The sequence below is a fragment of the Pagrus pagrus genome (genome assembly GCF_965226575.1).
Source record: "Pagrus pagrus genome assembly, chromosome: 5".
In the NCBI taxonomy this organism is placed as follows: domain Eukaryota; kingdom Metazoa; phylum Chordata; class Actinopteri; order Spariformes; family Sparidae; genus Pagrus; species Pagrus pagrus.
In genome coordinates this window covers 20,166,025-20,191,104 of record NC_140189.1, presented here as the reverse complement: position 1 = coordinate 20,191,104, position 25,080 = coordinate 20,166,025, and the positions used below count along the sequence as shown (strand labels likewise).

Sequence of the window (25,080 nt, the reverse complement as noted above, 5' to 3'; positions counted from 1 at the left end):
CACAATGCAACACACCCACTGAGTGACATCACTGGAGACAATTTATCATATTAGATGCAGCTTCCTCTGGAGCCACAAAACTTTAAATTACTTTCTCATATATGAAGTAGCACTCCCCTTAAATGTTTAAAATTGGGGGAATTACCCTTTAATGATAAGAAGTAAATGGCTTTTACAAATTAAATCAGGAGCTGTGTAATGTACGGGTGCATGTATAATCATTACCCTTGAACTCAAACACACCATAGAAAGCTTTTTCAACAGTTAATATATAATCCTCCCATTGTCTAAAAAATGTCTCGCTCATCAGTCTCCATTATTTTACGCTCCCATATCTAGGCTGTAAAATGATGGATTTAAACATGTGAGTTCATTATTCAAGGGTCATTTATTGCAGTTTTAAGTTACATCTTTGGTGATATAACATGACATGACATGACCTCAGTGTCCCTAGCGGCTGTACTCGCACAAATAACATGTGCAGTGTGTGCTCGAACACCCAACCTTCCTGAATAATGTAACACTGTAGACTATTTCATATTAAACTGCAGATGTAACAGAGAGCCATTTCGTCCATTTCGTGCCAACTATATACATTTAGTGTCGTGCTCTGACTGTGTTTTCTGGTTGAAGTCTCCCCGGCTGAGTGTCAAGGAGTGGCACTTTCTGCTCCAGTTGGCTTTGTTCTCACCGGTTCCACGCTCAGCAGGTTCCCCCCAAAAAACACATTTCATTTGAAAGGACTCTCAGAAGGGACCAGCCAGATCCAGTAAGAACAATTCAGTGATGTGTGTTCAAAATAATCATTTTTGCTTTCTGTGGCAATTTCACTCCCGAGTAGTTACTCCTACAAAAAGCCCCATACGTCAGCTGCTCTGCAGAGGCAGAGGATCGTCACGCTGAATCATTTTAATCTTAAATATGTTGCTGGATGATCCGCCAAGAACAATTGTAAAAAAAACATGTTTTTGCCTTTTTTGTTTTGTTGGACGTTGCACACTGGAGACAGACAGGAAGCACGGGAGAGAGGTTTCTGCACCTTGCTTCACTTACACACAAATAATGTGTTCACGTCTTTTCTTTCAACAGAACCACATGTAGACATCGTGAGTACAGATGTTAACAAAACATCTGTCAATATCAAAAATTTGCAGAGGCATGGTTTATACACAGTATTAGGAATGTTGTTATTATTAACAGGCTTTGGTGCCAAAGCCTTGAACATAACGGTACCTAAAAACAATATATTCAGATTATGTAATAGGCCACTCATTTTATTTATTTATTTTGTGGTCAAAGCATCCAATTCGATGCTGATTTGAAGGGACTGCATGTGAATTTTACACTGTTTTATGAATGATAAAATGCACTTCACCTCCAAATATTTTTCCTCTTACCTGAAGTGCTTTTTATCCATCCAGCTTATTTTGGTGTGAGTTGATGAGTTCTTAAAGTAGCGACCTCAGAGATGTCTGCCGTCTCCAAAATATAATGGTGCTTAAAGTGCCCAAAAATACAGCAACGTCTCTAGAAAGCGTGACCCGGTGACTCGAGATAATCTACGGACCTTGTTGTGAGCAGTTTCGCGCCGTTGATGTTTACTGTCACATGTTACAAAAGAGGAACCAGATGCAGAAGTCAGAGAGGCAAGCAGGTCGAAAAACAAAAAGCAAGCTTTCATGAGCTGATGTCTGCACGGGCAAAGGAAAGTCCAAGAAAAAAAAAAAAAAACGAAGAGAAATACGTAACTAAAAACAAACCAGAAAAAACATGAGGAACAAATCAGGAACACAGGGAGCAGTCACAGGCAACGTGTGGATGGAAACAGACAAACCAGCAAAGAGTGAGGGAGCAACATGGGCTCACAGTATGTACAAGCTAAACGAACAAGGGGATGAGGTGCCGATGGAGAGACAGTGGAAACAGGGCAGAGCTAACAGGGCTGATGTGAGACAGGTGCGGAGAAGTCAGGAGGGAAGCAGAACACTGGGAACACAGGTGAGCAGGAAGCGTGAGGACAAGACACAAGCGGATATAACTACAAAATAAAACAGGAAATAACTAACCAAGAGCCAAAACTATGACGATTACATCAGTCCCATAACGAGCACAAGCCCTCCGTCCATGAGTAGATTGCACGTGTCTTTCTGCACTGTGATACGGTCGTAGAGTTCAGTTTGTTTGTTTTAAAAATGTATCCGTCCTACAAGTAATTACAACCCTTTCTTCAAGCTGTACAGAAAAACATCTGATCATTAGAGGTAGAAATACTTCTAAAATAAACAGCAACCTCTTTTCATAAACAAGTCATCAGTAATTACTCAGGGTCAAAATGACATCCTCTCCGTACACTTGCATATACACAGCGCTTTATTTTCTCTGGATACAGATGCAAAACTAAAAATTAATTTAAAAACTTTATTGCATTGAGCTTTGGGAATAAACCATAAACCACAGAGGACGAAGTCGGTACAGAAACAGGACGCACGTGTTCACCCCATCATGGTGGGATTGTGAATTTTAACAAAACAACCGCCTCTAAAATCGAAGCCTGACAACAGTCGTGTTCTCAATGGAATAACAGTGTAGACCTGGTCAAGAGGTCTTCTATCGCAAGTTCAATATTAGCTTCTCTTTCCTCATGGATCTTGACCTCTGACCTCCTGGAAGTTTTTCCCATGGCTGGCTCTGTCTGGGCTCCCCGAGCTATGTCTTCTGCATTCCAAGTGTCACCAGCACTGCTTGTCAAACACGAGGCGCCCCCCACTCCACACCTGTTGTTTTGATCGGGCGGCGCGGTGTCCTTCGGGAGACATTCAAGGCGGTATGGCAGGGAACTATTACTGTCAATGAGGTTTCCATTTGAAATCAGAGTAAGCATAAAACAGCACTTTAAAAATAGTCACGCGCTATTTATAGTTCTGTCAGTCGCTGCTAACGGTGAGAGGATTCATGTCGACAAGTTTTATGTGCCAGTGTTTTCCTCTTGTGCCATGCAGAGGGGGGAATACAGCATGTACCTCAATGCAAGTGCTGCACGTATCCACAATATTAAGGTACTTGTACTTGACTTTTACCTTCAACTCCATTACATTTCACAGGTGCTATATTTAGGCTATTTAATCCACTGCATCTATTTAACAAATAGGGTTATAACTTTCTTTTCAGATTACAGCTTTACATTAAACAAGCAAAAATACTCTTGTTAACTTTCTTGCTGAGAGTTTGATGACCAGATATCACCCTCTCGTCTGTATGCTAAATATGGCTAATTGAGCTCATTACAAAGACTGAAGCCAGCGGTAAACAGCAAGCCTGGCTCTTTCCTGGTAACAAAATACGCCTACTGACACCTCTAAAGGTCATTAATTAACACCGTCAATCTCGTGTATGAAGAGTTATGAGCCAGACTGGCAGAGACTTCGGGAAGTTACTGGTCCCGACCGAGAAATAGTTCAGCATAACCAGTGGCAGACTCAGGATGTTTAAGGGGAAGGGGTGAAAAAATAAAAGGGCACCAGTGGTAAGAAAGTCGTGATACATTTTTACCCCAGAGAGCACTTTAACATATTTTACGTACCACAGGGGACAGAGCCAGGCTTGCTGTTTCTCATGCAACTCTCTGCGAGGAAGCAAATAAGCTTATTAAAGTGTCGATGCTTTCCCGTGAATGTAAAACCAGAAGTTTCCAGCCTTCTTTGATTGTGACCCAGCGGTGCAGTTGTTTCAGATGTCTGTGAGTTACACAGTTCCACCAAAAAGAGATTTCCCCTCTAATCTTCTCACATGGTTTCATTTAAATTAATATTTAAGTCACAAAAAGATTAAATTATCCAACATTTCATAATTCAAGCCAATATTAGAGAAAATCCCCCCCAAACATAATACAAATTTCAATAGAAGAACTGTTTCCTTTTTCTTTCCAGCCTTGTTAATCTTCTTACAACCGCCCAGATTAATCTCATAACCCCTGACACCAAGGTTGGGAACCACTGAACTAAACGGCCAAACTGGACATAAAGTATTTAAACAGGCTCCACCTCCAGCAGCAACAGCAAGAGATTGTACTCACTGTATTGTTGCATCAGTATTAACAATTTGATGATATGTTATCTAAAGAAAATATTTTTCACATGTGCTATTTTTCTGTGGAGCTGGTGCTTTTTAAAAAAACAATACATTTTTGGTAGGGGAGACCAGGAACAGTTGTCAAAGTAACGTCTGTCTTATGTGTCCTCCTCTTTCTGATATATACATAATTCATGCAAGCACGTTTCCACTGACTATTGGAATGCAATTATCATTAAAAACGATAATTTTTCATTTTATTACTTTATTTGACAGAGACAGTGCATAATAATAACATTCCTGAAAATATGCCAGTGTTATCCTGAAAGGCTAATTTTGCTAGTTAGCTAGCTAAAGGCCTCATCAAGCCCCCAGGAAGACTGCCAGGCGTTGAAGACAACTTCCGTAGTGGCCAAACAGTGTAATTACATCGTCAGGGGATGCACTGGGGCCCAAAAATACTTGTTTTCATAAGCTGACATTGTGAAAGAAGTGGCTGTAACCCCCGCAAAATTACTGGTGACTATCGTAAGTTTTCCATTTGGTCCAATAAAAGTTGGACTTTTATCCCCATTCAAGTTAGCCAGATGCTAAACCGGAAGTTAGCTTGCTCTGTCGGCGGAAGTCTCTAGTGTGCACCCTTTATGGGTTCGCACAACACCGAAGGTCATTTTATAACCGGGAGGTCAAACTATTTTGGCTTCATGCGCCACTGAGCAGCTGTCATAGGAATTAATGGGGCTCCGCCACCAACACTGTCAAGTTTGAATATAACACCTTTAGGTTTCTAAAATATCGATGAAACTTGATTCAAAGTGTTACAACCATCTCAGCATCACCACCCAATAATTTCACCTCAAATGAACTAGCTTGACTGCTAGTTTGACACATGTTAACCTTTTCTAACAAAACTTCATTCTAATAAAACCTGTTTGAATTTTTAGACATCTGATCTCAGGACAGCATCCAAAAAGTAGTACTTTAAGTACTGCTATACAGCTGACAATAGCCCACCTCTACACTTTTTGAATTCAGTCACTGTCAACATTCAAGGAGCATGGGACGATATTGAAGCAAAGGAGAAATAATTCAACACTGACAAATGAATCTATAATCCTTCTTCTGTGTGTAAAGACACTGACGCAAATAATCTCAATCATCCACATTCCCTGCTCTCATTGGCCTCCTTGGACCCACAACACCTCAAACCTCCTGGTAGTATTGTGACCCACAGCCCATTGGGACATGTAGGAACACATCATATGCATGAGAACACAGGCAGTGCTGAACCCAATGCACAAATCCATTAGAAGACTTGCTATTGGGGCAGCAGACCCACTGTGAGACCCCACCGCTGTAAAATGCAGTGATGTGCAAAAGCTGTAGAAATTCCTCTGTGCAGAGGGGAGTTATGTCTGGCTTCATCCAGCGGGCGATAAACCATTATGTCATGCCAGCGCTATATAATGCCTCATTCCTCATCTATTTTGTAGAACCACGTTAGTGGCAGTGGGCTACTGTTGTGGAAATAATCTTTATCTCCCACAAATGAGAATTTGTTTCTTTGAGGCTTCTCCTACTCAGGAGGAGGGGGAAATAAGCAAGAAAAAACATGGCTGTTGTGGGAGTAGTAGAGTATCATGTCCTGAAAGAAATTTAAGTTAATGCCTCGCTCCCTTTGTTCTCGATCCAGTCTGGGAAATAAATTCTGCAGAAGCTGCAAAGAGCACTACAGATCTCAGATAGATTTACAAAAAAAATAAGACGAGGATACCCGCCATGAATCTGATATATGACGACAGATATGATATAACTTATGATACTTGTGATTTATCCCTACATGACAGCGCATATGGATTTATGGTTTGGCTTGGCTGAAGCTTACCTGAGGCACAAAGTAGCAGCCAAAGCGAAAAGATGGAGCGAATGTTACAGAGAAACCAGAGTGGGACTGTAAACATTTCTCATAAAGAGGAAACAGAGCCACACATGTATCTGGAATTTGCTAAATAAAATCACGACTTGTGATTGATATCACAACATGTATAGATCACGTCGTCCTTGAACATACTGAGAGAAAAATGTCTCCACAAGCTACTGCCCTTCATATTAAATCACAGGCAGAATGACAGACAGCGTGGTGGGTGGGTAGACCAGTCATTTCAACTATCCATCCTCGACTCTCTGTTGTTTTTTTGATTTATCTACCGAGCAATATGAGTTGTGTCACAGTCTTTTCTATTTTTACAAATGGCAGCTATTATTTTACAAAGACACTACATATCTTAATCTAGTGTCACGAGTTATCCAACACTTTAATGCTAAACCATGTTTGGGTTTTTATACTGTGGATCAGAAATCATTTGTTTATTTTAGAGTGGATATTTTCAGTTGCATGAAAATGTACAGATAGACCTCTAAAGGAAAAGTTTGACATTTGTTTAGATAAGATCAATATAATACAACATCAGCTGCTTAGCATAGCTTAAATTAGTTTAAAGACTGGAAGCACAGGGAAACAGCAGCTCTTTCCACTTAAGACTCACTAATTAACATTAACACAATGTAATAATAATCTGATGGTTTTCTGAGGTGTGTGCAATATCTTTCTCTTGGTTTTACTTTAGGCTACCACAACTTATTTTTTGTAATGAGCTCATTAGTGAGTGATCCCGGCTGGCTGTTTCCCCCTCTGTCTCGCAAGCCCCCAGCAAGTGTACAAGTCAATTTGACATACTGGCCAAACCACATATTTACAACGCACACTGGCACCAAAAACACTTTCCCCCATGAGCTTACATTGTGAATTAAAGGTCATATTGATAACATTTTTATGTATACAAATAATTTTTAAAAAATTGGCTAATACATCTAAAGAGCTTGTAGAAAAGTGTCGAACAAAAGTGCCTAAATTCCTTTAAAAAACATTATTATGATTGTGAATCAATAATTTAAAACACTTTGTCAGGTCCAAATTATTTTACATTTTTTTTAATCTGTGCAAGAGTTCTGAGAGTTGGTTCCAGCTTCTAACAAGCTTTGTGAGCAACCGCTTGAGGTGGCAGATGATTCGAACAACGGCGTTGTTGTGACGTGAATGCAGTAGAAGGAGGGAGATGAAATGCCACATGTAGTGGCTGACTGTTAATCAATAACACCTTTAAGCTGATGTAAAACGATGGACAGATGTTTTTGAGCATCACAACCCCCCAAAATGACTTGTTTCACACCCAGAATTTGATCCAGTTGACCTAGTAACATTTGGAAAGTCTCTGAGAAACGCACAGTTAAATCGTTTTAACCCAATTCAAGTAAGTGGTGGGCTGAGCCAGAAGTAGCCCACCCACAAAGTCATGTATGCTAAGCTTAGCTATACTATACTAAGCTAATCATCTTTTGGCTGTAGCGTCATACTTCATGTACTGATGTATGTGGTACTGATCTTTATATATTACTCTCAGCAGGGAAGCAAAAGAATTATATTTCCAAATATGTGAAACTATTCGATACTTTAGGAGCAGGTGAAAATATTCACATTATTTTGAATTTTTGGGTGAAGAAAGGAAACATGGTGAAATGCAAGACGTGCCTGGAGGATGAGTGCTTGTGAGAGAGCCCTGTAAAAGCCTGCGTTGTATTGTTATTCATTGAAACAGCTGTGCCTAACACTGTATGCCTCTGCCCAGTTTGCTGTCAGATTGTTATATTATCATTTTGTAGAGCTGTAAATGTTATATTGTGTCTGTCATTCCTATTATCAGGCTGCAGAGTTATCGATTGTGGGCTGTAAAGAAGGCTACAAAAAGATGGTAGAGTCAATACATTCAAAGGTACAGTTGGCTGCACGCCGTCCGGACAATAAAGCCGATATGTACAAGTCGGAAAGGGGTTTTACCGTAACATTACCCAACACTGTTCAGCAGAGAGCGAGAATAATAAATGAAGGTCAAAAGAGCAGGAAAAAGAGAAAATAAAGAATGGAAGGCGAGGAGGGAGGAGCACGACCATTACTCTGTGAAGCTTTGGTGTGGTAGAGTCAACACTGTCATCTTCCCTCGAGCCCCTTTAGCCACTCATCTGTAGCTGACCTTGCACTGGCATGTGGGCTGCTTCTTTCTTCCACATCAGAGACACTGCCTTGTACGATCGCAAGGAGAATTGAACAGTTTTTGCCGTTTTGCTGCGCTGCAACTTGATGGCACCTGGCTCTACGAAACAGCTTGAGTTTCTGGTACTGATCCAAGATCCATGGTGGATTCAGATTTCTGTTCCAGCATCTTTTATCATCCACTGAGGGTTTCATTTAGTCAGACGCCTGCAGCCTTTCCAAGCTTATAGCTGCAGTGAAGCACAACAGAATACAAAAATCAGAAAATGGATCTGAAAGCAAAAACTTAAATTATTCTGATAATATTTATAAATTCTTCGAATTAGACACCAGGAATGTGTAATCTCTTTAATATACCAGTAACAGTGCATCGTATCAAGAATGTGTCACACTGACATCTTGGAGCCTCCCTGTGAGGTTTGTTCGCCGGGTGAAAGTTATGCTGGAAGCCTGTCAGAGCTCATCTCGGCTAGGGTGACATGTGCTCAGGCACACTTGCACTATCACGAAATTACATCTCTGGCTCCTGATGCGTATCATCTCCCTCAGGCATTTAATGAACAAGAACTTGCTTTGTTTGTCATCTGTTGTCCCCCTTTTCAGGATTTTTGCAATTTCAAAATAATCAAGATCTGAAAGGGCATTTGAACCTTTTAGTCTGATACAAACTATAGTTGACACAGTTAAAAGACCGTTTTACAAACAAACCACTCATTTTTTTCCCATTACACACACCAGTGTTCTTTCCTGGTATTTGTTGCTTCTATCTTGAATTAAAACCGGAGCGAAAGCTTCTACAGTCTCCCCAGTGTGTGTTATGAGGGCGTCATTGCTCGGAAGACAAGCCTGCGGGTAAAACAGCATCATGGTGAATTAATACAGCTTACAGTCCAAGTGAGGAGGAGACTGAGATATTCATACATGCTGAGGATGAAACGTGGCATGGAAACTTCTGAATAGCTTCAACAGAAGCTGAAATGCGTCTCCAGATTGGCACCTGCCCCAATTTACATAAGATAGAGAAAATCCAAACAATACCGTTAAATCCTTGATAATTAAACCAAACATTCAATAAAAAGGTTCTGGATGATTGCATTGAAGGAAAAACAAACAAACCATGAGACTTTTTCATCATTAAAGGATAAGTACCGTTTTTTACAACCTGGACCTTATTTCTGGCAAAACACATGGTCATTTACTCACCCAGATAACTTTGGTGTCATTCGGCGTCGTTCGGACGAAATTAGATCCAGTGTAGCGGCGATATATCCATATAATGGGAGAGACGGGGCAGCGACACACAGCCTCTATATAACGCATTATCTGCCACGAAACTAGTTCATTTCATCAACATTTTGTTATGAAATGCTAGCGCTATTAGCCTCTGAGTCCGGGCTCGTCTATTGTCAACATCCGGGGTCTGTAGGCTGATCTACTACCTCTGACCTGGAAGATGTCGTCTCTGAGCTGCGCGCGCACCGCGACAGCGTGGCTTGTTTACCTGTAGCTGCTACTGCTAGTTTGACCCCGGATGTTGATAACGGACGAGCCCGGACTCAGAGGCTAATAGCGCTAGCATTTCATAACAAAATATTGATGAAATTAACTAGTTTCGTGGCAGATAATGCGTTATATAGAGGCTGTGTGTCGCTGCCCCGTCTCTCCCATTATATGGATATATCGCCGCTACACTGGATCTAATTTCGTCCGAACGACGCCGAATGACACCAAAGTTATCTGGGTGAGTAAATGATCATATGTTTTGCCAGAAATAAGGTCCAGGTTGTAAAAAACGGTACTTATCCTTTAAATGAGGCTTATTATGCTTTTTCATTTTTTTTCCCTCTCCCACTGAACACACCGTTCAAAAGTGCTTGAAACGCCTCGTGAGTAGCCCCGCCTTTAATTCTGTGACTTCCTGACATCACACTATGTCACCATGTCACACATGTCCATATTCTTTGCTTATATTCACGGTAGAAGTGAAGCTGACTGGAAGCTGAAAATACGACAGAGCCGAACGGAGACACGGTGAGCAGGGCAGGCTCGGGCGTGTGTGAGCTGACCAATCAGAGCAGACTGGATACTTGGGAGGGGGGCCTTAAAGAGACAGGAGCTAAAACAGAGCGTTTCAGACAGAGGGGGAATACAGAGCTGCAGCACTGGACAGTATGAGAAAACTGATGTGTTTTTTGAGCATTACAGCATGTAAAGCTATTCTAGTAGTAACCCAAAATAAAATTATGAACCTGAAAATGAGCAGAATATGTCTCCTAATGCTGCATTTAAGAGCCAAGAGACACAGCCGGAATAGAAAATACATTTATTTAGTTTCCACTATGTTGCTGACATACTCATAATAGATCTGTGCCAATAGGCAGTGAGTCATTCTCGTGCACATGAACTCATGCTGGGATGTGGCTCGAAAAGTGAAGTCTCCCATCCAGACAATAGGCTATACGGTATGTACTGACTCACTGTATTTAAGAATTTAGGAAAGTAATTCTCAATGCCGTCTACGATTCGTGGTCACAATGTTTTTTGGTGAATACTGGACAAGTTGTCTGGATGTTTTTTCCCCTTACCTTGTTAACCTGACATAAATAGAGTCTGCCTTGAGGTCGACACAAAACGAGCACAATGTACCTGTGATACAATTGATCATTTTCAGTGTCTGACATGGCTGAATGGACTGTGATGGCAACAGCGTCCTCTCCAAACATTTACACCTTTACAACTGGACAATGATACACGTCATGTGAAAAGGCACAGGGTAAAGTAAGTCACACACCCGCAATGAGGCTCCAGAGAAACTTCATCTTAAGTTTCCCAGAGACAACATTGGTTTATACATGAATCTCTGCTACATTATTGTTTGTCACAGCCGGCGAAGGCTTACTCTTCAGCCCCTCCGTGGCGCACCTGGACGTCTCCATGAGGAGCAAACGCGGGATGCAAAGAGCAAGAAGGATCGTCTTGTATTCTTTGCGGAAGTTTTGGTTTAGTAGTCCGTATATGATGGCGTTGAGGCAGCTGTTGAAGTACGCCATAAAGTAGCTTGTGACAAATAGCCACTCAGGTATGTTGGGCGCAACTTTCACAGGATTTATAGCAACAGCCAGGCCTATGAGGTTCAGTGGAGCCCAGCATACTGCAAACAACACAAACACCATGAACATAGTCAGGAAGTTCCTCACGTCACTGGGTTTCAGCTTGGTCCCTTGCTCTGGTTTAACCCGATGTTTCACTTGAATCACCAGCACCCATATCCTCATGTAGCAGTAGGACACCACCAGCAGCGGGATCAGAAAGTGAATAACCACCACTGAGATGGTGTAGTAAGAGCTGACCGTCTGGGCGAAGGTGCAGGAATAGATGCGTGGATCGTACTGCAGCGAGCCCACGAAGAAGTTGGGCACTGTGGCGATGGCGGTGAGCAGCCAGGTGAGGCCCAGGTAGCAGCAGGTGTTCCTCAGGCTGTACAGGCGGTCGTAGTGGAGGCTGTGGCAGATGTAGCAGTAGCGGTTGATGGCGATGGCTGTGATGTTGAAGATGGAGCCGATGACGCTGAGGCCCATGATGAAGCCGCTGGCCTGGCAGTGCAGGTCCCCCATGATCCAGTCATTGTGAAAGATGGCTGTCAGGACTAGCGGGTACGGGTACAATGCCACCACCAGGTCTGCTACAGACAAGCTCACCACGAAGATGTTCCCTGGGGACACATGGGAGGTTTAGATGACAGACAAAACATGACCCACACTGGTGTATAATTAAAGAATACAGCACTCCTTTCTCACTCGCTCCTTCGGGTTAAATTCCTTAAAATAAACTGGGTCACTGGAGGTAAGACATAAAAGAGCAGCTTCTTTGTGCCCTCTGTGGCTCACTTTGATGAGGCTTTTACCATGTAGCCTACTCTCCACTGCACTGATATGGTTCCAGGCACATGCTTTTTGATACAGCGCTCCCTGTTGTAAACTGATAACATTTTAGCCATGCTAGTGGCGTAGGTCTGTGACACATGATGTGTCAGATCACAACTTGGTTCCGATGGAAATATCTCAATGATTGAATGGATAAAGATTTGGTACAGATGTCCCAAATCTTGTGGTAGAGTTAATAGTCTGAGTGCCAAACCAGGTGAATAGGGCAGGTGTTGGACGATAGGGACAAATATGCATTCCTGGATGGTAGCCATTGCCACTGTGGGCACAAAAATAAGTAACTTCAAACTTTCTGCATAATCACTGGAAGAGTTGCCGTTTCACTCATCTTCTTGTAGCTTTGTCAATTAACTTATCAGTCACTGCTCGTATGTCGTAACACAGCAAAACTATACTGATCTTCCCATCAGCCTCAGCTACAGAATGTATTAAGTGCTAATGAGCAAAAGTTAGCATGCTAACATGATATACTAAAATGGTGAGAATGGTAAGTATTAAACCTCTACATGTAACATGTTAGTATTGTCATAGTGAGCATGTTAACATGCTGATGTTAGCAGTTAGTGAAAAGTTCCTCCGTCCTAAAACCGGAAATGGGTTTGCATTTTTGGACTTCTGATTCCCTTGTCTTGGATTTATGAATCGGTTTTTGGTTAGATGCCTGAAATAAAGTCTGTGATTAACACAAGCTTAAGATATTTTCACGTTTTGTTCTACGAGAAGTCAGTAGGTACCCCACATTTGAATAAAAAATGTGTTCTTGGGGACGTTAAATGTCATCACTCAGAACACAGACACTTATCTACTCACTAGTCCATCTTTAAAGGTGGACTTTAGTTGCAAACTATTGTAACTTTAACTTTACAACTTGTAGGTTGATCAACTTATAGTAAGGTGTGTATAGTAGTCATAGGACTATAGTTGAAGTCATACGACCGCAACCTTAGTTTGTAGTAGCCTAGCGTTAGCTTTTTACATCGGGCGGTTGCATTTACCCTAGCCACAGAGCTTATTTTTTGCAATCATCCAAAATCCAAAGAAAACTTTCCATAGGCTTTTTGTTAAGGGATCCAGGGCGATGCTAACTTCCGGGTTAGCCTACAAAAAAGCCCATCATCCCTGCAGCACTCTTTGCTGCAATCCATTGTACTCGGAAGAGAAAAACTACATCCGACACAGAAGAGTGCAACGAAACAGTCATTCACGTCTGAATTTCAAGTTGGAATCTCGGACAAGATTCAGCCCAAGTTTGCCGACATCAAGACACCTGACGTCTCAGCAATATGGAGCTGCACACAGTGATTACCTTTTCATCCCTTCAGTTTGTAGTTGCCATGTTCATTCATTTAATTTGTGCTTTGTGCCGACTACTTCGGGAGTACCAGAGTACTCAGAACTCCCAACTTGCAATGAGTCACAGCACAACTGTAGCCTGGCAGAGCTGTTAGCTGTCTCTTTATTTATTGCAATGTTTTATTTGGCAAGTGCATCCCACAAAAGGCTCAAATCAGTCTGTCTGTTTTTGTTTTAAAGCTTCTTTGCCTCCGGGAACAGACATTCAGACACTTAGTTTAAGTGCATAAAAACCAGGATATGGGCGATTTTAATGTCAGATTACATCCAAACAAGTTCCTGTCCTCCTGAGGTCTGAGCTGATGGTAGTGTGACACTGGATCTCCTCAGAAGACATGAATCATAGAAGATGACGTCTGATATTGTTACAGTGCAGCTGTTCTGGGTGGGGGAGAATAAAGCAATAAATCAAACTGTAATGTTGGGTTAGATAAGAAGAGCGATAACAAGAACATAGAGTGGAGTCACTATGCGAGTGAGGCAGTGTTTCGCAAAAGAAGCATTTGCTTCCCATAAGTTTTGAGTAGATGTTGTGCAATGAAGGGTCTATTGTGTGTGTGAGCTACACATTGTAGAAGACAAGATCAGTGTTGAAGTGGAGATTTTGCCCAAATAAACCCAGTGTTTGCTGCCATTAAAGACAGCTCTACCCAGCTTTTAGAGAAAAACTCATAATCGCAAAATTAGTAGCGAGTGAACTACGGCGTAAAAAAAAAACGACAGCAAAACCAAACCAGTCCGAAAGTGTAACCACATACTGCTTGTCATGACCAACATTTAGCCAGACATTACATCACTGGTTGGAATATCAACATTTATGTTTTCTGTAAATAATCTGTGAAGGATTATATATAATGTGCCTCATTTTAACAACCCTTTGTGTCAGACGTTGGGGTGATTCCAGGGTTGATATAACATAAACCACCTTCTGAAGTTCTCGCTCCCTCAGTCAACAGCTGAAACAACAGCGCTGATTGGCAGATGTGATGGGAGTGGATTTAAAACACATGTTGGCCATCAATCCTCCGCGTTCAAAGCTTGTTATAATCCCTGCACCCCGGGGATAACGCGGTTGCACTGTGTTGTTTAGCAACCGGTCTAATTTTAATGTATTCTTCTGAACTTGAATCACTGGATGTGGTAATAAAAGACAATAACAGAAAACATGCGGTGTTATAAAACATTGCAAAACTATGTAAATTTGTTCCCAACTTGGGGACTTTCTGATATTTTTCTGATGTTGGTTTCACATTTTTCCACAGGTATTCAGAGACAGCTGATATCCAAGTTACTCATACGGCACGAGCGCTCTCTCCAGCCTGCTGGGATAAAAATAAAATCATTTGTTCCTCATCCTCGAGTCAGCTCAGTGGGCAAATCTGTCAGATTGTATTTGTGACGCTCACAGTCCTCGCTGTACGCATTTGTCATTGTGCAGAGGTTTGATTCCTCGCTGACATCATGCGGCTCAGTGTTATCATGTGCACCGGCAGGACGGGGCACGCTGCAGCCTTATAGCTCTCTCTGGCTGAACCCTCTTTCCCCCTTTTATTGTCAAGAGGATGAGGTAAGTGCTAAAACGCAGCTGAGAGGTTTGCTGTGAAGCGGCCAGATGATTGTCTTTTGTTTTGTTGGCATCCACTATTAAAACACTGGCTGAGCCATTACCTCTCACTGTTTAATTAACCGACTTGGCCGGCCTGATGCTCATCACACCCAAACTCAAAACACTCAACGTGATTTGTTGTTTTAGTGTACAACAAAGACATTCTCACTCCTGGATACCATAATTGTCGTGCCCGCTGACATCTTTGGGAGCTATTATTAACAACGAGTGTGAGTTGGATAGAGCTTAACCTGAATGCTGATTGGTTGTAGGCCATCTGGGAGCGCTGACTTGAGGCCTTTGAGTTCTCCGACACCACCGGCTCCGTAATTATCTGATCGTACCGAATACTCTCACAGAACTGTCAACTGTCAAGTGAGAAGTTGCTTCAAATTAACTCGTTCTTGCTTAAAAGTGACTCCCGAGAGCTCGGCGACCACCCCACGAGCTCCCCGCTCTCTTTGTCTGTCACACACAGCTGTTTTTTGGCGAATGAAACATAAATCAAAACAATACAGCAGAGACCTCTTCAGCCATGCATGAGTGAAACAAGATATTTGTCATCGGAATCACCCAGCACACACCAGGCTGCAGCGTATCAAAAGTATATTAGACAGAAACTGCCTCACACCCGCCCCTCCCGGGATATAAACCCACATATGTTTTAAAATAGGCTCTGTGTACAATGTGGGCATATTTACGGCAGATTGCTTTTTTCCAGCTGAATAGTTGTGAATGTAGGAAATAAAAAAAGGAGTTACGCCAGAGAAAGAGTGGGTACATAATGAAGGTGAAAGTACGGGAGATGAACAAACTAAAAGACAAAACAAAAGGCTGCCAGCTGACTTGCATGGCTGTGTACAAGTGTGACTCTCGAGGGCTTATGTTCTCCTGTCAAACCCACCGTCTGTATTGCATCACTCTCACCGCTCATACAGGAAACGTGATCCACTACGCTTTGATTCACCCGGCTATATTTATACACCTTTGAAGGAAAGAGACAAATTCATAAAAAAAAATGTGTAGGAGGGCTGGCTATGCTTGAATCGGGCTGAATGTCAGCAGGGCTTAATACTACAAGTGCATATCCAAAATGAGATTAGTTTTGATTTACTCAGCATGTTATCATAAATAAGCAAGAATAACCTTTCGGCAAGGGCATTAAAGCGCTGATGAATTAGTGGTGACTACTTCATGAACAAGGGGCCAGAGAATTTTTTCGAAGAAGTTCAACATTAAGCTGACACAAGCTGCCTTTCGGTGATGCAGCCCGCTACGAGGCCCCCCGCCAAAAACATCATCGTCATCATCAAAGGCCATCCACCAATCAGACCGCCTATGTCTGAAGAAATAAGACTCACAGGCCCTGAGAGGAATCAGACGGTCGGGACACAAGCAGCGGCTGGTGTTTCACTCATTAGGCGCAATCCTGGAAACTGCCACAGTAGAAGGCGTGCTTGGATGTAACGTTAACAATCGCCTTATCTAGGTGTGACTTGGTGTGATATTCCCAATCTGATAAACCTGTGCGCTAGTAAGAAAAGCAAATGTCATCTGCAAAGTTGTTGTCGGGAAAAGAAGATATGTTTAATGTAGTGTGCTAAGTGATATTCCCTGTGGATCCGTGCTGTCAATTTAAATCGGCTTCTGCTTTGACTCACTTAGTCCTCTGACTCAATTAACCGCCCCTCTGGACACTCCGGTTTTTAGGTTTTATTCATGACTGTGCAGTGACTGAGGGGATGCCGTGCATGATTTAGCAAGATTTCCGAGTCCATTCTCAACCTGAGAGGTGCAAGCTGAGAACACACGTGCATGCACACACACACACACACACGCAGAATCAAGCTCATCCTTTCGTTATTTCCCCCATCTGCTCCCCTTCATCGTTTCTGTGTGTCTCTCTCTCTATCACGGGTGCTTTTTTTTGCAGTTTATTTTTAGTATGGTTAACCCCAGTGGGAAAGTCTAGTGTTAACACCCCATTGGCAGTCCTATAGTGCCATGCTCCAGCTCCAGCCTCTGAGGAGTCGCTGGATAGATCCTAATACTTCTGCACACTTGAGAGAACCTGCGAAAATGGAACACACGCCACCTATTCCCCTCAAATACCTCAAGATATACATCGCTCAAAGGGTGTACCAGCGCCTACCAAATGTGTGCACGTACATGTGTTGTCAGCGGAGGGATATATGGAGGCAGCGTGTGAAGCAAGTGTGTTGAAGTGAAGCAGAGCGGAAAGTCCTGCTGGCTGCTGTGTGTGAGGAGGCAAACCAGCAGTCTAAATAGTGTGTAACAGGGAGAGGGGATGTGAGTCCACATAAATATATGCCTGAGTGCAGTCTTTACCCACTGTTAATCATAAATCCTCAGCATATCACTCACAAGTCCGTTTGGGAAGCCAGAGGATGTTATTGTATTATACCGCACCTATCAGCCCCTCACAAAACAGCCATCTATCAGATTTTATGGCATACAGATCATCTACAGCTGTTTGCCGTTCTTCAGCTGTGTCCGTGCTTCCCTTCCCGAAAAACTCTGTCCAATTAAACATTCATACAAAGTGAGCGAAAACTATAAATAGCTTGTTAGGAGCAGAGAGGAGATTGATGGTAGGCTAACAGCAGTAACAATTTCAGTCACTTAAGGACACACCAACCAAAAAAAAAACAACCAAACAGAAAAAGACAGCGGAGATGGAGGCCCGAGGCTTCAAGTGGAGTTTCAGGTTCCTACTCTCACATGCTGAGCTGCAGTGATCAGACTATTACTCAGTCCAGTCGCCAGAATAAATACTGGTTGAGTACGTTTCTGCAAAACCACAGATTAGTTAAATCTTCAAGTTTCTTTATGTTGGAACTTGAATTTTCTATTTCTGTCTTTCCACAACACTTTGCTTATGCTCTGACTAAGTTTAGGCACAAATTCCACTTGGTTATGTGTAGGAAGACATCGTGGTTTTGCATAAAAGTACCATTTTGTTGCCACAAACATGGCTGGAGATGGCCTGACTTCTCGTCAAAAATGTAAGCCACAAAAACAGCTGAAAATTCTCCAACGTCTCCTTAAAAATACCCAGTCGTGTCACCTTTACAAATTCCGAAACGCGGACTGAAACTGCGCTCGCCAACTTGGCAGCCTTGTCGTTTGTAACTCCACCACCATCCCTTGGTATGAAAGCCAGGCAATAAACATATAATTTAAACATGATATGACATGTCCGTGCAGAGACCTTTAGAGGGGCAGGTGCTCAAAGGGAAAAAGAGGCCCATTGAACTAGAGCTGCAGCAAAGAAAATTAAATTGAACTTTTTTGATAATCGATTGTTCGCTTGAGTCTTCTTTCAAACAAAAAATGTGAAACATTTGACTGATATATGATAAATACAGGAAAATGTGATAAATAAGATACACACTATTAAAACTGTGTTAAATGCAAAGGGAACTAATAATGACACAATAATCTGGCAGCTTCAAATCCAACTTTTAGATTTAGCAACAGCTGTTTGATATTGCATGCTTTTAGAGTATTGAAAATTGTTCGCCCTTTTTTCTCAAATATAATGCTTTCCTCTACTAAAAGACCAATGAGAAAGGTACAGATAGAACAACGCCTTGGAACACAAAAGTAATTTACCAGCCATTTTCATTTTTGATTAACTGTTGAAGTAATTTTTCAAGCAAATCTGTCAAACATTTGCTTGTTCCAGCTTCTTAAATGGGAGGATTAATTGCTTTTTATGACATCTGTGACAATAAATAAAGAGTCTCTGGGTTTTGGATTGTTGGCTGAACAAAAGAAGCAACTTGAAGACATCACTTTGGGTTCTGAGAAATTGCAATGAGCAGTTTTTCGCACATTTTTTGGACAATTTAAGCCTGAATGATTCATTAATGATGACGGATTGGCACATCTGATGGGAGTGGATTAAAAACAGCACATGTTGGCCATCAATCGTCCGTGTTCAAAGCTTGTTATATAATCCCTGCACCCCAGTGATACATGTTGTTTCACAACTAGTCTAATTTTAAATCTATTCCTTTGAACTTCATTTATTGAATGTGGTCATAAATAAAGCAATAAAAAACACACAACATTATAAAACATTACAAAAACTTTGTAAATGTGTTTCTAATGTGGGGACTTTTCTGATACTATTTGAATCTTAAATCAGGCTTGGCGCAGATATTCAGAGACAGTTGATTAAACAATAACTAACTAATGAACTACGAACTACTAAAGGTAATCACTAGTTGCAGCCCTAATGCAGACCAACACTGGTGAGGCCTCTCGTGTGACTGGACCAGTCAGTCAGTCCAATTAAGTATGTAATCAGTGCAGTGTCCGTGGTTGACCAGCATGGTGAGGACTTTTGAACAGGCCATTTACTCCTGCACTCTTGTTTGAGACCAGCCGACTGCGACATTTTTGCAAACTGGATCAAATTATTCTTCGGGGTCCTAAACTTCTTGCCAAACTGCATTTGGCTGTTGCACACGGGAACATGTTGGAAGCGTTATGTAATGTATTTGAAATTGTAATTAAAAGCTCATTATTCCAACCGCTCGCTGACCTAATCCCGCTGCCCTATTCAAATGTTCTCATTAGCATCATGTTGTGATTACTGAGTTTAGTCTTTCGCCTCGGCAGAAGGCTTTCCTGACTTTACTTTTATGCACGGCCCTGCTGGGTATAATGATGCTTGATCTTCAGGACTTTTAAGTTCAAAGTAGTTCAACATCAAAAATAGTTTTTGTTCGTTTTTTAGCCTCTGGATAGATTTTCTGATAACATGTCTCACTGTTCAGATTTGTTTCCGAAAGACCAAACCACGAGTTTGATCCTACAATTAACACAATATATGATTTATCATTCGTACGACTGGAGATGAAATATGGATTGTTTTCCAAGACTGCATCTTAGGTGGTATACCCTGTAGGGCGTCGTTACATGTCTATTGCTGAGCCTGTCCTGTGACTGGTCTCTTGATTTGTTTTAATATTTTTTTGTCACTTCTGCAGTTTTCCCATGCCAGACAACAAACAGGCTCTTAGTATCAGGATGTTATAAGTTTTTTATTGAAGGAAATGGAAACCAACATGCGCAATTTGCAACCCAAGATAAGAATGATAATCGCATTTGTTCAGGGGCTGTAAGAAAGATGACTAGGATGGGAGGGGGGAGGTGAACCTTAGTTTTACCATTTAAAAGAGCGAGACCCTCCCTGAATTATCGATAACGTTCCCCCGGCTCATATCTCAAAAATAATATAACTATTAGATTGGTACAAGAGACATTTATGATATTTTAAAGGGGCACTATGTAGTTTTGGAAAATAAATTTGGAAACTCAGAAAGGTGATATTTACAACATCAATGAGGTAATAAGACAAACTCAGAAATATCTATGTTTTCCATAACTGAATAAACAAGCTGTTCTCAGACGAAAATAATGTCCCCAGAACACTGTTTGAAGCTAGAAAGGTGGCAGGGTCCGCCACATGTAAACAAAGTAAAACAGAATGAAACTGGGTTGTCCTTTAAGGTCAGTTTGTTTATTCAGTCACAAAAACGAAGAAAGTTTGTTTATTTAGTTTGTTTACTCATGAAAATCAATCAATGAACTTTTAATTTTTCTTCCTAAAACCTTCAGAGTGCACCTTTAAGGCTTGTTTTACGTTTGCTAAAATCGTTGAAAGGTTTATCTGTCACAACACAAGAAGAGTTATACTGAACTGACTCAGTACTCGCTGACCCGCCCCATCTGTCTCCCGCTGGGGCTTCTGGTTGTGATGCTGGGGGTTGATTGCTCACCTCTGAGTCCGTCCTCACAGCTCATTGCTTTATAAATGTGTACAAATTATTATAATGGTTAATGTTATATTCTACTGCGTAAGTTGATTATCATACTGTTATTATATTACCTCCATATTACCTTACTATGTTGGTATTATAATGATATTGCTGTTACATCATATAATTATGATCAACAACATGATGTCTCCTTCTTTCTCCCTGACTCCACACACCAACATGTCTAGGGTCACTAAACACAGACACATATCACTGCCTCTCATACACACATCCAAACACACACACGCACGCACACACACACACACACACACCCCGCTTGGCCTGGTCTAATCTCTACGTCCGGACTGTAATCGCATCATCACATGTATGGTTGCAGCTGCTTTGTGTTGCTGTCTGTACATTATGTCTTTCTTATTTGTCTTCTGTGTCACTCTGGCTCTGTCAGACTCTTTCACCAATCATTAAAAACATTTTCTGACAATAGCCAGCAAAGAGCTTCTGATCATACTGCAACAAATAAACTGAATAAAAGTGGACTTTTTAAAAACCACACGCTACTGGGAAGAATATCTTCAATCAATCAGACCCAAAGTGTATTCTGTGCCTCCTAAATCTGATATACACAGGGAGTTTGCTGCTTACATAGGTTTTATTTACACCGGGGTCACTTCCTGAAATGACCAATTTTGTCCCCATGTCTTTTTAAAAGCATAATTAGATCATAGAAATGTGCTTAAAAATAGTTTTCACTAAGAAATGTTGACTAACAAATAAGATTTAATTCATTTTGATGCATCGTAATGCAATTTCATTCACGCCGTAATTATCAGTGGTGTAACGATACATCGAATTAAGGATTATTGATTCAATATCATCGATGCAGAGTGAAAACATCGATCCGTATCATAATCTTTAGCTATTATAGAGCCTCACACACAAGTTTCCACTCTTAAATCATGTTTTTATGTGGGTTAGTGGAGTCAATGTAAAGTAACTATTTTCTTTTATTGCCAAAAGCAGAAAAGAAAGGGGTGACTGCTTCGTCTGTAACTTATTGTGTTAAATGGGCAGATAATATCAGTTCTCTGGATGAAACCAGCTGTAATTCACAGCAGGAAAAAGATGTTTATTACAGATATTACTCCCAAAGAAAGCAAGTACAATAAGACGGCTTGAAAAGGAAATCCCTCGATATAGTAATGTTTTGTGTTGAAACTAGTGGTTTACACTCCTAGTAATTACACTGACCTCATACTATTGCCTGAAACTGCAAATATAAAAGATTGTTTTTTTCATCCAAGCCCTTGTGTCTCCACCACTTTTCAACACAAAGTGACGCCCTTGGCTACTCAACAGTAGCTACTAGTTCATTATGAGGGGGAAACTAAAACCCTGATGGACGAGGCAGGATCATGCCGGGGGCCTTAAAGTCACGAGGCGGCAGAGACAGAGAAGAAAAGAACTGCCTACTTTACATAACGTTTAACATACATTTCAAAATATTCCTTAATGTAAAAATCTAAAAGAAACTCTGGTCTAAAAACTTTATTTCAATGTTTATATAATCAACGTTTGTTTACTTTTCTTTAAACTGTGACTAACCCATATGGTATGAATACCAAAATATACAAACAGTTAAGCTAAAATATATACTTAACTAAATTAATGAGTTTAAAAGTTAAAAGTATAGAGATATTTAAATATCAAAATGTGCGTTTAGCGGGGCCCAAAAAATACAGTCCGCCCAGAGAAGTCTGTCCATTTAATCCGGCCCTGCTGACAGACAGGACTGTGTACATCCTGTGCACATGAAACTATCTTTTTGATGTAATCAAAGCAAGCAAGGAAATATAAAATATAAATCCAGGGTGAGAAAAATAAAGACGCAACAGATCAGACTTCCTTCATCCAAAAGAAAAACAGCAACGCAGTCACACATTGCTGCCCCTGTAATCATCTCCTACAGTCCCTTAGTTCACAAAAATAATTAAGCGAACAATTTACAGACTCATTTTATTTTTGCAGTGTGCTGAATAATGTCGTGAACGGCCTCAGTGGCCATCTGAGACGACTCCGGAGCTACAGAGAGCGAAGAGCGGGGTTGAATGATGATGGCATATTTGCCAGGGGAAAAAAAACTGGCATCAGAGTGACCATTATAAATATCTTCTTCACCTTCACACCGCCGCCAGGACGCTTGAAATGTAAGACAACAAAATATGAGGTTGTGTTCAACATAAAACCTGACCAAAGGGACACAGGAGCTATACAATAGCGTGTCTCACCTTGGCTGCTCGTGGGACACTAGAGGGGTCCTGCTATAAGGAAGGGATGTGATTTATCTGAGCTGGAGAATCAAGGATAAAGCCAGATGGGGTGGAAGAGAGTGTTATTATTTATGAAGAGATATGAAGGCAGACAGGCAAGGCTGTGGTAGCTCCATCATCACACTGTGGCTGGAGGCTCACATGAAATAGCAGGCTGATTGTCAAACACAGAGGTCACACGCTGCATGTTATATTACATAATTTCAGTCATGAATGAAGAGAGCAGGGCGATGTTTCCTTTTGGCTCTGACCTTCTGTGAATAATCAAAGAATCTGATTTCTGAAATACTTAAATTATTTTCATGATTTTTTGTTTTTTTATCGAATTAAAAATAAAACTTTCCCCTGCTTTTACTTGAGTGACTGCTTGTCCCTAATCTAGCCACAATTCACATGTTTCTGATCACCACATTTCTGTCATCCATTGACATCTACCGACACTTTCGCGCCTGTTTATCTCTCACCTGGATTCCTCAGCTTTTTGTTCCTGTACACGGACAGGATGACGAGGACATTGCCCAGGATGTCTACCACGATGGTGAAGATCAGCACGCTGGCCAGCGCAGTGGACACTCCAGAGGAAGAAGAAGAAGTAGTAGAAGAAGAAGAAGAAGAAGTGGAAGAAGATGCGCTCAGTCCTCCGTCGCTCTCATTCCGGGACAAACAGTTCGACCCGTTCACATTCCTCACCTCTAAATCCATCTCCCCTCAGGGCGCAGTGGCCATGGTGCCACTACTTCAGTGTTCAGAGAGGAAAAAATAATGATTACAGACCGGACAAATTCAAAACGCACCGACTAGAGGGAGTGTTGAACTTTTTGATAGTCCCTCTCCTCCGCCTGTGGAGCAGCAGGAGCGAGGCGCGAACCACGACATGACCACCGGAGCACTAATAGATGTTTGGCGCGCAGGGAAATCCAAGAAGTTAATTTTCAAGGTGATGAAGATGCCAGCAGCTCCCGTTTCAGCGCCGTCCTTATGAGTCACCGCGGCTCTTCGTGCGCGCTGCTCCATTCTGCCATGAGGGCTCGCTCAGGAAGGCATGTGAGCGCTCTCCTGTGCGTAATGGAAATGCGAGGATGCGAAGCTCACTCACACACGAGGCAACCCAGAGAGACCCGCGTTGGCTTTTGAGGGGAACTAATAATAAAGGGACTATATTTATGTTCGAGACTCTCTGCGGACATATCAGAGGAGTGTTCAGCTGAGATTATGAGCGTTTCGAAACTATAAATCTGTCATATTTGCGTCACGACCCTCTTCTCTTCGTACTTGTCTAATTAAACACCGAGCTGGATGTGGAATCACACCAAGAATGCTGTATCTTAATGAAATGATGAGATTTACAACAGAGGCCATTAACGACTTGTCATGTTTCTTACTGCTCTTCATTAAGACTGAGAGCCTCTCTATTCATTGACATGGAAATGGCGCCTTCACGTGTCCAACAGAGACTTTACAAACAGTGACGTTTGACAATTATATTTAAAGAAATGGATTGTGAATTGTGCATCACTGCTGTTACATAAAGCACTTCTGAAATAATACACCAATACTGTGTAAAACATGTTGAACTAAAGAATGGCACTCAGTAGAGAGCATACCTTCACCAATCAAGCCTAATCCAGTATAGAAACAATAAATTAAGTTGAAATCTGCTTTTTTTTTCCTTTTTCGATTCGCATCAAATTGTGCTCGCTCATAGATACCCGCCACATACATACGCCAGATTTTTTTGTCATCGAGTTCCAGCATTATTCCTGAAAATTTAACGAAAATGTTGAAAAACGCTCCATCTTGCGATGTTAAAGAAGGTGAGGCAAATTTTCATGGATCTCCACCAAAAGTTGATGGGGTCTAT

The 25,080-nt window shown here is 41.5% G+C and overlaps 1 protein-coding gene across 1 annotated transcript; it reads right to left on the bottom strand.

Moving 5' to 3' along the window:
* Nucleotides 1–10,551: 10,551 nt before the first annotated feature.
* On the bottom strand, nt 10,552–24,033 carry mtnr1c (melatonin receptor 1C). The gene is made up of 2 exons (XM_084352388.1): nt 23,684–24,033; nt 10,552–11,888 (listed from the first exon to the last, which is right to left on the bottom strand). Exons 1-2 carry the CDS (start codon nt 23,919–23,921, stop codon nt 11,023–11,025), a joined length of 1,104 nt encoding a protein of 367 aa, XP_084208514.1. The 5' UTR covers nt 23,922–24,033; the 3' UTR covers nt 10,552–11,022.
* Nucleotides 24,034–25,080: the final 1,047 nt, after the last annotated feature.

Excerpts from the sequence above, each read along its gene's own strand:
- mtnr1c (XM_084352388.1), bottom strand. The coding sequence starts at position 23,921 with ATGGATTTAGAGGTGAGGAATGTGAACGGGTCGAACTGTTTGTCCCGG. Across the intron at positions 11,889-23,683 it reads CAAAAAGCTGAGGAATCCAG|GGAACATCTTCGTGGTGAGC; the intron begins GTGAGAGATAAA and ends ATGTGTCCCCAG.